At 43.4% G+C, this 14,233-nt stretch overlaps 1 protein-coding gene across 6 annotated transcripts in view; it reads right to left on the reverse strand.

Moving 5' to 3' along the window:
- Positions 1-511: 511 nt before the first annotated feature.
- The window catches only part of exd3 (exonuclease 3'-5' domain containing 3), a 102,041-nt gene continuing 88,319 nt past the window's right edge, over positions 512-14,233 (reverse strand). For all 6 annotated transcript variants that reach the window (XM_055659986.1, XM_055659982.1, XM_055659987.1 and 3 more), the window contains 2 exons: positions 3,467-3,560; positions 512-2,232 (listed from right to left, as the gene is read on the reverse strand). In XM_055659986.1, coding sequence (XP_055515961.1) covers positions 1,898-2,232; positions 3,467-3,560 — 429 coding nt within the window. In that variant the 3' untranslated portion in view covers positions 512-1,897. The remainder of the gene's footprint in view (positions 2,233-3,466; positions 3,561-14,233) is intronic.

Consider the following 14,233-nt stretch of genomic DNA (forward strand, 5'->3'; position numbering starts at 1 on the left):
AAGATAGACACAAAATACAGAGTAACTCAGCGGGACAGGCAGCATCTCTGGAGAGAAGGAATGGGTGACGTTTTGTGTCGAGACCTTCTTCAGACTGTGCAGATTACCACTTTGTCGCAAGAGACCTGTGTTGTCACCGTATTAGAACACATGGTTCGTTCTGAAGTGCAGCTCTTCAGCACCACAGCTGAGATGGTCGCATAGACTTTACTGTACCCAGTGTCCTCAGCCATATCTTGACATCATGTGGCGTGAATCCATTTATCTGGGATCTGGCTTCAGTGATGTTGGGGAGCTCAGGAGGAAGTTTGGGATGGACTCCTCCACTCGGCAAATCTGGCTGAGTGTGGTCGCAAATGCTTCAGCCTTTCCTTTAACACTCACATAGTGGGTCCCGCCATCAATGAGGATGGGGATCCTCCTGGGGCCTTGAAATGGTTCATCGCCACCCATTCACAACCAGGTAGTGGCACTGCCGAGCCTGCGGCTGACGCATTGCTTGTGATGTCACTTAGTTTTGTCCACTGCAAGCTGTTTGTGCTGTTTTTGCACACATGTAATCCTGCGCTGGAGTTGCCAAATCTGGCACCTCATCATCGCTATACCTGGTAATTAGTAATTGTTTGTTGACCCAGGACGAAGGTAGTGTTAGAGGGAGAGTTGTACCACACCATGAGGCTAGAAACTGTAATAATGCATAACACCCAATGGATGCCCAGTTTTCTTCTGAGTTTATCCTATGTAGCATGATTGGAGTGCATTGAAGGCTTGGGAGCCTTGGTCATGAAACATGACCTTTCAATCACTTTGTACAACCCCAACAGTTGCCTTGCCCTTCAGATTTGATTTAAAAATCTCTGAAGAGAAATCTTCAGAAACACTTCTCGTGTTTCTCTTTAATGACTGGAACAGTCTCTTTATTCACAATTAACAAGTGGTACAGAAATTTTTTTGGTAATTCCTTTATTGGTAAAAATGCAGTACAATAACTTCAGTAAAAAGGAAAATCTATTTAAAACTTGCAACACCTCCAACAGGAGCTGGCAGCAGAGCAGCTGGATTTAAAATGTGTGATTTAAAGTTCAATGTGAGATTATTAAATAACAGATAATTTAACAGAGGCCGGGTGGGGAGAGTGGGGGAGTGACAGCAGGATGGAGAGAGTGGGATGGACAGGGGAGTAAGGCATAGGGAGAATGTGACAGGGAGAACAGTGAGGTGGAGCAGGAGAGGGGAGAATGGGATGGGGAGTGGAATAAGGATAAAATGTATCTGTTCAATGGTGGATTGGGTCAACAATACAATGCTGAGTGGGTTTGTTGGGCTGGGTGGGGCAAGTTAGCAGGAAGTAGAGGAGGGGTGAACAGCAGGACAAAATAAGTTGGGTCTGGGGTTTGGGGCAGGGGGAGCTGTTGACAATGGGACATGGCAAGTTGGGTCATTTGGAAAGTGAAGTATAGGTCAGTGGGACAGAGCAGGTTGTGTCAGCGCGTGATTGAGTGACTCAGCTGTTTAGTTGGGTTGATGGAACTGGGTGGACGGTTTGGTTTAGATAATGATGAGTGGTTTGGATGGACTTGGTGGGTTGGGATTAGTCAGATAGGAAGTTGTGTACCAGTGGCTCAGGGGAGAGTAGATCAATTGGACAGGGCAGAAAACAGGATGATGTGGGTACCTGCGATGGGAAGGCCTGGAGCTCGGATTGAATGCACCAAAGGATGGGGGAGAATATGGAAGATTTTTGGTGCTGTGGTCTGACCAACTTGATGAAATTCTTGAGGATGACTGATGATCAGGCAAGCCCAAAAATGAGCTTTGGCAAGGTGCATTTTCTCTATGGAAGATGAAGGCTGGTACTCGGGTTACAAATAAACATCTGGCACAATATGAAGGAGGATTACATTTGGAGATATGATGAATCATTGGTAATGCGTAGCACTTCCTGGAACTGTGATAGCACACGCCGAAAATGGGAACCTTCCCAGAATACTTTGCCACAGGTGGTGCAGCAGTAGAACCTGGTCACCTTGTCCAAAATACCAGGCGGGATGGTGCTCACCTGCAAAGTTGCACCACTGGTAAACTTCAGGGTCTTCATGTTCAACCCTGATCTCTCTGCCCAGTGGCAATTGGGAGAGTACGAGCAGATGCCAGGCCAGCCAGGATCAATCTGCGGAAGGGCCTTGTGTTTGCCTTGACTGGGGAACTTAACACTCTCTGTGGATGGAGTATCTAGAAAATGCAAAAAAAGAAACAAGAAGTATTTGGGAGCTGATACCATTTGCCAAAGAGTGTCAGGCTCTGTGCTATTGAACAAAAGAACGACCATTCAAATCGAGTGCACACATTGCCTGCTGTCCATTCTTGGAAACCCTCCAGTGCGTAATGCTTCCTCGCCCTTCAGGGACATCTGCACATCTTATCTCCTTTATTGGAAACCAGTTTCCCTCTGGGATACCCAATCCTCAATGCCTTTGACCTCTGTAGGGCATGGTACACCTAACATCTCCCTTCTCTTTCTCCCAGGACAACTTATGTCCAGTGTCTTCATATCCTCTTCTCTAGCACACACAGAATGCAATTCTCTAACGGCTCCGCTGGAACATTTGCATGTTCTTCCTTCCTCTTCCGCTCCACCATACCTGCAATGCTTCCACTCCTCTCCCCTCTGAACTGCTCTGTGCACAAGTCAACCCTTTTTGGGACATTCTGATGGCAACTTACCTCCTCCTTCCCAGACACCCCATGCATTACACCTTCCTCCCTCCCTAGGACAACCCAGATACAGCACAAAGCCACCCCTTCCCATCCTGTCCCGGGAAGCCCTGCACATCTCTGTGCGGGGTCATCCCTCTCTCCTCGAAGGTGCCTCCCCATCCTTCCTAGGAAGCCTGAGTATCTCCTCGCAGGAAGGACCGCATGCATCATGTAGCCTTACCTCAGTAGTAAATTCCATATTTCCTCTCTTCCCTTCCTTTCCCCAAGATATCCTGTGTGCCAAACCATACTTCAGGGTATCTGGTAGAACTGGCCTCCCTGCGAACATTCTCCCCGTCTCCATGCAAAATACCTTGCTTTGGCCCTTCTCACTGTGGCTTCCCGTGAAAAGCAACATTACCCAGGGGATGGCCCCAAACAACTGCCCCCTTCCTCCAAGAAATTCCATGCTACTGTACTGACAATGGTGAGGCCTTCACTGGTCCCTTTCCCCTCCACCGCACATTTCCCCCATCTTCACAGAAATGTAATCATAGCACCATTCTTCAAGGCTTCCTCTCCTCTTGGGATTCCCTTTCTGATCTACCCTTCCTGAAATTTCACATACTCCCTCACTGTTTGGAACCCAATGATTTGGACACCATCTCTCCCCCCAAAAAATCTTCAAAATATCCAAGGACATCCAAGGCCCCCCCCCCCTGCTCCCACCACAGGTCCACATCAAACTGATTCCATCCTCTCAGGATACCTGAAGTCTCCGTCTTTCCTGCGGCAGCGTTTAGCTGTACAGCTTGTGCCATTTCCTCAACCGACAGCTTCAAGTACTCAGACCCATTGCAGAGCTGCAGAAAGAGAAAGGGTTATTAGGTCCATCATTCTGTGAGGATCCACAAGATGGTTGCTGGTGATCCTGAGTGCATAATTCATAGACAACTATGAGAGATACATTCAGGAACGAGGACAGCAATGATTCAGATGGGTGCATGAACATGAACGGAGGGATGCACACCATTTGCAGGCAGGTGGGATTAGTTTAAGTTGGCATTGTGGTTGGCATTGTCATGGTGGGCTGAAGTGCCTGTTTCCTTATTGTACTGTTCTATGTAACCAGTCACTAAAATTAACTACGACACCAGGAACGACATTTCATTACAACTATCTGCAGCTCCTGCCAATAAAACCAGAGAAGCAGCAATAAGATTAACAAAGCGCAGGAAATGTAGGCTGGTGGGACTGATTAAGTTTTAGTCTGGCCAGAATCAGTGGCAGGGTAAAACTCACCAATGGTGCAGGAGGCATAGAGCCAGGGACGGTGAATAAGACAGGTGATCTGTAGTCACCGACAGTCATGTGGAAGTATGATGGTGGAAAGGAAAATGAAAAATGGCTTAAAGAAAGCTCAGGACTGATTAATATTCAAGCATTCCAAAAAAGATTGGGGAAGGGAAGAGCAGAAATGCTGATTCGGGACATTTTATAGAGCTGGTGAGAGATGATCAACAGCAGACTGCTTGTTTAGGATTGAGAAGAAGGGAGGCCTATATAACTGCGGATCTGCTACAGGCCTCCAAGTAGTGAGAAGGAGATGGAGGAGCAAAGTTGTGGGAAAACGTCAGAAATGTGCAAGAACTATCAGGGGATTTCAATTAACCCCCAATATTAGAGTGAAGGACAAAGAAGGGATGACCTTGTGAAGGTGTTCAGCAGAACCCCCTTGATAAGCATTTTCCAGCCCAGGTAAAAGGGAAGCATTGTTGGCTCTGGTTCTGGGAACATGGACAAAGTACAAGTGGGACGGGGATTAGTAGACATTAATGCTTAGGTTAATAAATGAAAAGCTCAAGGAGAAATTTATTTTGGAGTTGAGCAACATTCAATGGGATGAGAAAGACTTATCCAGAAAAGTGAAAACAAATGTGTAAAATCAGAGAGAAACTAAGGATAATCAGAATGAGACGTTGTCAGGTCGAGAATGTTTACATTCTCACGAGGGAAAAGGTAAGGGAGACAAAGCCTGAATGACAAAGGGAAAAGAGATGATAGTGAAAGAGGAGGATTTCTGGCACAAGTCAGGTGAGTTGTCAATTTTCTGGTTCTCATTTGTTGATTTCTGGAATGACCCCAATTGTTAAGCTTACTGCTTCTTTCTGGCAACATTATTGTTTTTTTTCCTCTGATCTAGTGCTGTCTATATCTCTTGGCCACATTTTTCCTATTAGGTTTTTGTTCCTTAATTGGATATTTATTATAATCCATGCATTAATTCCTTCAATATCAGCCGGGCTTCCTTTCTAGCGTATCTTTTCAATGTACTTTCCCCGTCAACTCATGCCTATACTTTTGTTGTCTGCTTGTTTAGATTTCACAATCTGATTTTTGGATGACCTATATCACTTTCAATTTTAGTCCTAATGTCCTTTAACTGGATTATTAGTTAACAGTGAACCACTAGTTAGTGCATTTGCCACACATTTCCTGTTGTCTGGGTTCATTCCTGACTTCAGCTGCTGTTTGTGAGGTGCTTGCATGTTCTTCCTGTGAATATGTGGGTTTCCTCCAGAATTGCCCATGCTCCATACCACAGACAAGTTAGTTGATGGATTAATCAGTGACTGTAAATTACTCCTGGTGTAGGTTGTCAGCAGGAGAATCAGGGTTGATGGGTGTGTGACAGGAGATAGCAGCAAGCAATATCTCTCCACAGGTCCACGATGTCCTTTATTAACCAATGCCTCCTTGCACGTGGATTTATGGTATATTCCAACGTTTTTTTCCAATAATCTGGCCACCACCAATTGCTGGTAGTTAGATGGTTTAATGCTTAATCCTCTGTAAATCCTGGTACACTATTAGGTGTCAGATATAGTCCCTACAATTACAGAAGATTGGGCAAAGATACACATGGCTTGTGTTATTTCATAGTTACAAATTTAGAGATAGGGAATCAGCTCCCTTCCACCCACTGACCCCATCCTCACACATTTCCTCCCAAGGATTTCTTAAGAGTCTGTGACATACATTATACAGACCTAGCGACAAATTCATTTTAAAAGATGAATTATTAGTTAATGGTGCCCAACTTTTGTCACGCCTGTGCATTATTTCTCTCCGGGACATGTTGTATGAAGAGCTTTCTGTCAGCCACCTTGACAATGGTACAAAGGATTAAGAGTATATAATGGAATGATTGCTTGTGCTGAGTCTAAACACGTTGAAATGTTGAAACGAATGAGGAACATTCACCACTAAGTCTTCAACAACATAATTGCTACGCAGATAATAAATCATGGATCAGACATGGGAACCTGACTGATTTTTCTTTACTGCATAGACATAGAAATTAGGTGCAGGAGTAGGCCATTCGGCCCTTCGAGCCTGCACCGCCATTTAATATGATCATGGCTGATCATCCAACTCAGTATCCTGTACCTGCCTTCTCTCCATACCCCCTGATCCCTTTAGCCACAAGGGCCACATCTAACTCCCTCTTAAATATAGCCAATGAACTGGCCTCAATTACCTTCTGTGGCAGAGAGTTCCAGAGATTTACCACTCTCTGTGTGAAAAATGTTTTTCTCATCTCGGTCCTAAAGGATTTCCCCTTTATCCTTAAACTGTGACCCCTTGTCCTGGACTTCCCCAACATCGGGAACAATCTTCCTGCACCTAGCCTGTCCAACCCCTTAAGAATTTTGTACGATTCTATAAGATCCCCCCTGAATCTTCAATCATCTTGCATAGAAAGAAGCCCTTGGCGCATCATGTCCACACCAACCATCAAATACCCAACGATATCATTCCCATTTAACAGAGCTTCATCCGTAGTTTTCTATGCCTCTGTGATTCAAGTGCACACCTGGGATTCAATACAGCGCTGATAATCTGACAACCGTGGGACTTTTATAATGCCAGACTGACAGATTTTGTTCCTTTAAATATCCCAACACACTATTAATTCACAGGATCCTGGTGTTAAAGTTTAAAGAGGATGTGGGAAACAGCAGTACTCTGTGAACCAGATACTGAACCATCATAATTTCCAAACAACTGGATGGGGAATTATTGTCCACGTATTTTTTTTTAACATTCTTAACATTTTTAAACATTCTCTACCATCCATGGAGGTAATGTGTTCTACATTCCAATCACCCCTAGAATGAGAAAGATCAAGTTGAAATCAAGTTTATTGTCACATGCACAGGTACGGCGAGATACAGGTACAATGGAAACTCTTGTAGCAGCATCACAGGCCCATAGACTCAAACACAAAAGCAAATGATACATAAATTACAGAAGATAGACTCAAAGTGCTGAAGATTCTAGCAAGGAAGACGATCACAGGATGGCTGCTGAGGTGAGGCAGGGAAAACAGCACATGGATTGAAGGGTGTAGGAAAGAACTGCAGATGCTGGTTTAAATCGAAGGTAGACACAAAATGCTGGATTAACTCAGCGGGACAGGCAGCATCTCTGGAGAGAAGGAATGGGTGACGTTTCGGGTCGAGACCCTTCCTCAGACTCAACACTATACTACAACACTATTCCGACACTAAATACAATTCTAAAAGAAAGACTGCAAAAACAAGACATTAACACAAAAACATAATTAAAAAAAAAAACAAGTCCATAGCAATGCAAGAGATGGCTGTCGTGTTTCATTATCGTGGCAGGATTAGGGACACGCAGATTGGGGTTCAAGAACATGATTGTTGTAGGATTGTTAGTGTCTGTTCCTGAACCAGATGGTGTGGAACTTCAGGCTTCTGTACGTCCTGCCCGGGGGTAGCAGTGACAAGAGGGCATGGCCCAGATGGTTGGGATCCTTTCAATTACCTATACCACTCATGACTTTGCACAACACTGTCAGGTCCCCTCGGCTTCCTCCGCTCCAAGCAAAACAAAACCAGCCTATCAAGTATCTCTGAATAAATGAAAGGTTCCATCTCAGGTAACATCCCAGTAAAACACTTCTGCACCTCTCCAGCTCCCTGCCATGTGGTGACCACACAGCAGTGACACAATCAAAGTTGCAAACCATTGCATCATAATCTCCATGATTTTATATTCCATGCCCCACATAATGAAGGCCAGTATTCTGTGTGCTTGATAGAAAAAACTCCATCTGCCATTGCTCTGCCCAACCTACTTTAATGTTTTAGTTTTATAGATACAGCATGGAAACAGGCCCTTCGGCCCACCGAGCCCACACCGACTAGCAATCTCCCGTATACTCGTTCTATCCTACAGACTGGGGACAAGTTACGGAAGCCAATTAACCTACAAACCTGCACGTTTTTGGAATGTGGATGGAAGACGGAGCCCCCATACGGTCAGAGAGAGAATGTACAAACCCCGTACAAACAGGCCCGTAGTCAGGATCGAACCCGGGTCTCTTTGTGCAGAAAGGCAGTAACTCTACCGCTGTGTCACGGTGCCACTTACATCATTATATAGGCGACCAGCTTCCTACTCATTATCAACACCACCAATTTTCATGCCATCGACAAATGTCACAGGCTTCCAATCACTAAAAACAACAACTTTTCACCCAGCTGTTTCCTGTCACCAAGAAAATTTCCCATCTAATTTTTTTAATTGACCAGGATCAATGTGCTTCAACCTCTTAAAACAGTCTCCCATTTGGGCTGTCGTCAAATGCCTTTCAGAATGCCAAGTAGACTAGATTAATAACACTGCCCTCAACAAGATGTTGTCTCTTTAATAAACTCAATCAAATTGGTCAGCCAGGATCTGCCCCCTTGCAAGCCTTGCTTGCTGACTATCTTTGATTATGCCTGCCTTTCAAAGTTTAGATTAAATCATTCTCTCAGAATGTTGCCAGCATGGTGTGGGTCATTGATGAATAACTGGCTTATCCCTGCTGCCCTTCTTGAATAATGATATAGTATTTGTTTTCCTCCAGACTTCAGGCACATCACCGATGTATAGAGTTTTAAAAATCTGTCAGGACCCCAGCAATCTCCTCCCTTGCCTGTGATGCGTGGCATCAGGGCCTGGGGAAATCATACAGCACGTATACAGGCCCTTCAGCCTAGCTTGCACATACCAACAAGTTGGGACTAGTGTAAATTTACTCTGGTCCCATTTGCCCGCATTTGGCCCATATCCATCCAAATCCTATTCATGTACCTGTCCACATGGCTTTTAAATGTTGTTATAGTGCCTTCTTTGGCAGTTAATTCCTTATACCCACTACCATCTGTGCGAAAAGTTGCCCCTGAGGTTCCTATTAAGGCTTTCGGCTCTCACCTTGAACCTATGTCACCTTGAAACCTCCTACTCTGAGTAAAACACTCTGTGCATTTACCCTTAAGTATCTACCTTTTTGACCACTATGTTATCCAATACCCCCTTTTTAATAATAGTATGTTTTAAAATGTGACCATCTCGCTTCCTGAATTCTCCAACTCCAATATCCTGTGCCCTAATGAACTATAGTATCTATGAACTATGTGTGTGACCTCACCCACATCCTCTGGCTCCAAACATAGAGTCATACTTTGGTCCCTAAGGGGCCTCATTTTTTCGATCTTTTTCCTCTTTTGAAATGTTTTGGAGTTTTCCTTAGTTTTTCCTGCCAACAATATTTTTTGTTCTTTATTTGTCCTCCTAATTACTTTTCCAAGTACTCTTCTACACTTTCCACACTTCTAAAGGGCTTATGGGGATCCATGTGCTTCCTAAAGGCATTGGATGCAATACTCTAGTTGTGAATAACCAGTGTTCTGCAAGGGTATAACATGACTTTCCAGCTTCGGTAAAATATGTCTCACGATTCCACTCACTTTACTAACTGCTCTCTCAGTAGGTCGGATCATTTACAATTCATGCATTTGTATGCCTAGGTTAGTTTTCAATCATTTTTGCAGGATCTGCGTCTTATTGATAAGGCTTGCATTTATAGCTAGCTGTCTCACAGCAGATGATTGAGAGCTGTGTTTTTCAACCATTGAATTGCTTCTGCTGAAGATATTCCCACAGTCCTGTCGGTGAGGGAGTTCAAGGATTAAGATGGAGCAACAATGAAGAACCAGTGTTATGTTTCTCAGTCAAGGTGAAGTGCAAGCTGCACCACGGTGATTCTCCCATGCCCCTGATGACTTTGGTGTTGCAGGACTGCGGGTTTGGGTGCTGTTAGCGTAGCCTTGGCAAGTAACTGCAGTGCGTTTTGTAGATCGTATACTGCAGCCATTGTGTGTTGGTGTGGAGCAAATGGATGTTTACGGTGATGGATGGAGTACAATCAAGTGGGATGCTTTGTCTTGGACGGTGTCAAACTTCTTGAATGCTGTTGTTGCTGCACTCATAAGAACAAAGACACTAGCAGCAGGAGTGAACCATTTGGCCCTTTGAGCTTGCTCCACTATTGATCAAAATCACGACTGACCTACCACAGTGCAATTTTCCGGCCACATCCCCACGTCCCTTAAATGCCTTAATGTCCAGAAATCCCTTGATTCCTGTTTTGAATGAACTCAATGACTGAGCCTTCACAGACCCTGTGAGGCAGAAATTCCAAGGATGCATCAATCTGGATGAAGAAATAACTCTACATCCCTCTGTAATGTTTGGGACAAAGACCCATCATTTATTTATTTACCTCTGTACTCCACAATTTGAGATTTGTAATTAAAAAAAAAAAATCACATGTGGTTAAAGTGCACATTGTCAGATTTTATTAAAGGGTATACATTTTGGTTTTATTAACATTGTATACACGTGGCTGCACAGGCATTTGTAATTGCTGAGGTGTGTTTAATTGCCTCCTAATGCAGGTAGAAGAGAGCTCTCAGCGCCTAGTCTTTCCTCCAGTCTTTCCATCACCTTTGTAAACTTTTATTGCTGTTTATCAACATGAGGACCAAAGTTGTGTCAATGAAAGTCAAAGAAGCCATTATGAGACTGAGAAACAAGAATAAAACTGTTGCGAGAGACATCAGCCAAATCTTAGGCTTATCAAAATCAACTGTTTGGAACACCATTAAGAAGAAAGAGAGCACTGGTGAGCTTACTAATCGCAAAGGGACTGGCAGGCCAAGGAAGACCTCCACAGCTGATGACAGAAGAATTCTCTCTATAATAAAGAATAACCCCCAAACACCTGTCCAACAGATCAGAAACACTCTTCAGGAGTCAGGAGTGGATTTGTCAATGACCACTGTCCGCAGAAGACTTCATGAACAGAAATACAGAGGCTACACTGCAAGATGTAAACCACTGTTTAGCCGCAAAAATAGCATGGCCGGGTTACAGTTTGCCAAGAAGTACTTAAAAGAGCAATCACAGTTCTGGAAAAAAGTCTTGTGGACAGATGAGATGAAAATTAACTTATATCAGAGTGATTGGAAAGAGCAAAGTATGGAATAGAGAAGGAACTGCCCAAGATCCAAAGCATGTCACCTCATCTGTGAAACACGGTGGTGGGGATGTTTGGCCTGGGCATGTATGGCTGCTGAAGGTACTGGCTCACTTATCTTTATTGATGATACAACTGCTGATGGTAGTAGCATAATGAATTCTGAAGTGTATAGACACCCAGCAACTGGTGGTGTCCATGAACCGCAGACTTCAAGCAGTCATTTGCATGCAAAGGATATGCAACAGAATATTAAACATGACTTTTATTTACATGACATTGCTGTGTTCCAAACATTGTGGTGCCTGAAATGGGGGGACTATGTATAAACACTGCTGTCATTTCTATATGGTGAAACCAAAATGTATAAAAATGGCCTTAATTAAAATCTGACAATGTGCACTTTAACCACATGTGATTTTTTCTATTAGAAATCTCAAATTGTGGCATACAGAGGCAAATAAATAAATGATGGGTCTTTGTCCCAAACATTATGGGGGAACACTGTATCAGTCTTAAGTGGCCTGAAACTGTGGCCCTAGTTATGTTGCTTTTTATTGATATGACTGTATGGCAAATTAAATTCCTCATTTTTGCAAAACATACTTGGCTAATAAAGTATTATTCTGATTCTGATTATTATGATTATGATCTGCTTCTTCTTGCGTATGGCATGCACAGCCTAAAGTTGTAGGACAACATGTTTTATTTGATCTTATTTGATTGTGCCGCATTCGTCGAAACAGGGCGGACCACGTGAAGGTTGGAATCTTCCACCCTGTGATTATGATTATGATTATGAAACTCCTCACTCAGGGTAAACGTCCTTCCATCATCAGCCTGTGAACCCAGTAAGAATTTTGGATTTTTTGATGAGATCCCTTCTCATTCTTCCAAACACAGGTTTCTGAAGACCTCTTCACCTGAAAAGTTAAATGGTTGCTGCATGGCACTTCCTTGTACCCGTTTTAAACCAAAAATGCTACATTTGCCACATTCCAAGCCTTTAGTACCTCCCCACCTAGGGTGGTGGTGAGGAAGATTGTGGCAAACCCCTGCTTCCCAGGCAACCAAGAATACATTTCATACAGTCCTGGGAACTGGCTTAATTTAAGAATTATGCCCTATTAATTTCCACCCCATCTATTATCCCTACTTCTGCTTACATTTTGGCTCTCCCGTGGTAAAGACCAATTCAAAGTAATCATTCGTGGGAGTGTAACCTACATCTCTGTAAAGGTCACCCATTGTTCTGTCACAATCTTGTGCCAACGTTTGGTTTCACTTTACTTGGCCAGATCCCCTCGCACTGCATTGAAGTTAGGCTATCTTCAATTAAATTGCTCTCAGATTGCACCTTGCTCTTCTTTGTTCCCTTACGGCCAGGTGTTCACTGTTCTTCAGGTGTGCTCCTGCTGAGCCATCTCATTCCCTTCAACCAGGTCCACGTGAGATGAATTCCTCATTGGCCAGGAAGCATACTAGTCAAAAGTCAAGAGCCTTTTATTGTCATATGTCCCAAAACGGAACAATGACATTTTTACCTACTGCAGCACAGCAGATGTGTAAACATTGAAGATAGATATAAAATGCTGGAGAAACTCAGTGGGACAGGCAGCATCACTGGATAGAAGGAAAGGGTGACGTTTCAGGTCGAGACCCTTCTTCTGGCTGAAGAAGGGTCTCAATCTGAAACATTTTACCTTGTAGGAACTGGTGGTGTCCAAGCCCTGCCACAGCTGCTGAGCATTCTCTTTCAGTCTTTTTGATGGTCTTATCAAGGTCGTATCTGGATTTCTTGTACGAATCTGCATCACCAGACTTGACTGCCCAAGATCTGGTTCTCTGAAAAATGCAGACCTTCCAGTTCGTCCGGGGCTTCTGGTTGGGGAACACGCAAATGGTTTTCATGGGAACGCACTCCTCCACACATTTCCGTATAAAGTCGGTAGTAACTGATGCTTCTTGTGATTGTGGTTCAGAAATTCCTCCCTTGCCTTTGCCTTTTATTCCAACATTATCCCAATCAATATTGGACACCCCCCAGTGAAACCATTCTACAACCCTGTAATATACCTACACATGTACTCCCTCTATGGTGAAAATATGCCATTTAATGGCACTGCCAACAACAATAACATCCATCGATGTGCTAAAGATCTAGAGTAGACTGATTAGCTCGCTTGTATTTGTTCTGATTTTCGTGAACATCACCATGCAAAAAATAGTTGCTATTCTAAGATAAGCAAGAAAGTGTATCAGCATATTTACTTTTTTTAAGCAACTGAAAAGGCTCACATGCCAACGAGGATTCTCTCAAAAGTCGACAGATGCGCTATAGAAAGTATTCTGTCTCAGCCTGGTATGGCAACCGCTCTGCTCATGATGCCTGTACCTGCTGAGCATGGTGAACAACGCCTGGTCCATCACAGGTTTGTCGTTTCCTTCCATCCAGCCCATCTTCATGGTGTCTGGCATTAGGAAGGCTGGAGTATAGTCAAGTCACCTGTCACCCTGGCCATTCCCTTTTCTCTCTTCTACCTTCTGAGAAAAAGATACAGGAGCTTGAAAGCTCAGACATCTAAACTTATTACGTTTCTTCCCGACTGCTATCTGACTCCCGAACCTATCACTTCTTTCACCCACTTTTCCCAAAGATGTTGCCTTGAAACCCTACCCAGTTACTCCATTATTATACTTTAGTATTTTTGCACTGTTTCAGATTGCATCAAACTGCTATTTTGCACATATTGTTGTATTTATTGTTGTGTTTTATTACTACCATATACATTGTTTGTTCTGTGTGTTTCGTGCAAATAAGGAATTTCATTTCACTCCGGCGTATCTGACAATAATCTGAATCTGCACAGGAAATGCTGTTCTCTTGATATAGATGCTAATCTTTGCAATGTAAATAGCCTGGTTAGCTCAATTCTACACACTGCGACTCTAATCTCTGTATCATATATAAACTGCTTTTGATTGCAATAGATATAAACTCTGTTTTCTCTATAGTATACCCGGGGTCTGGTAGTTAATATAATATTTAGAAGGTCTAATCTCTAATTTAAATTGCTATTTTTCCCATGGCGTATCAATTCTCATGGAACACTAATTATAATACACACATGCTATGCT

This window comes from Leucoraja erinacea, chromosome 31 (assembly GCF_028641065.1).
Source record: "Leucoraja erinacea ecotype New England chromosome 31, Leri_hhj_1, whole genome shotgun sequence".
Classification (NCBI taxonomy): Eukaryota; Metazoa; Chordata; class Chondrichthyes; order Rajiformes; family Rajidae; genus Leucoraja; species Leucoraja erinaceus.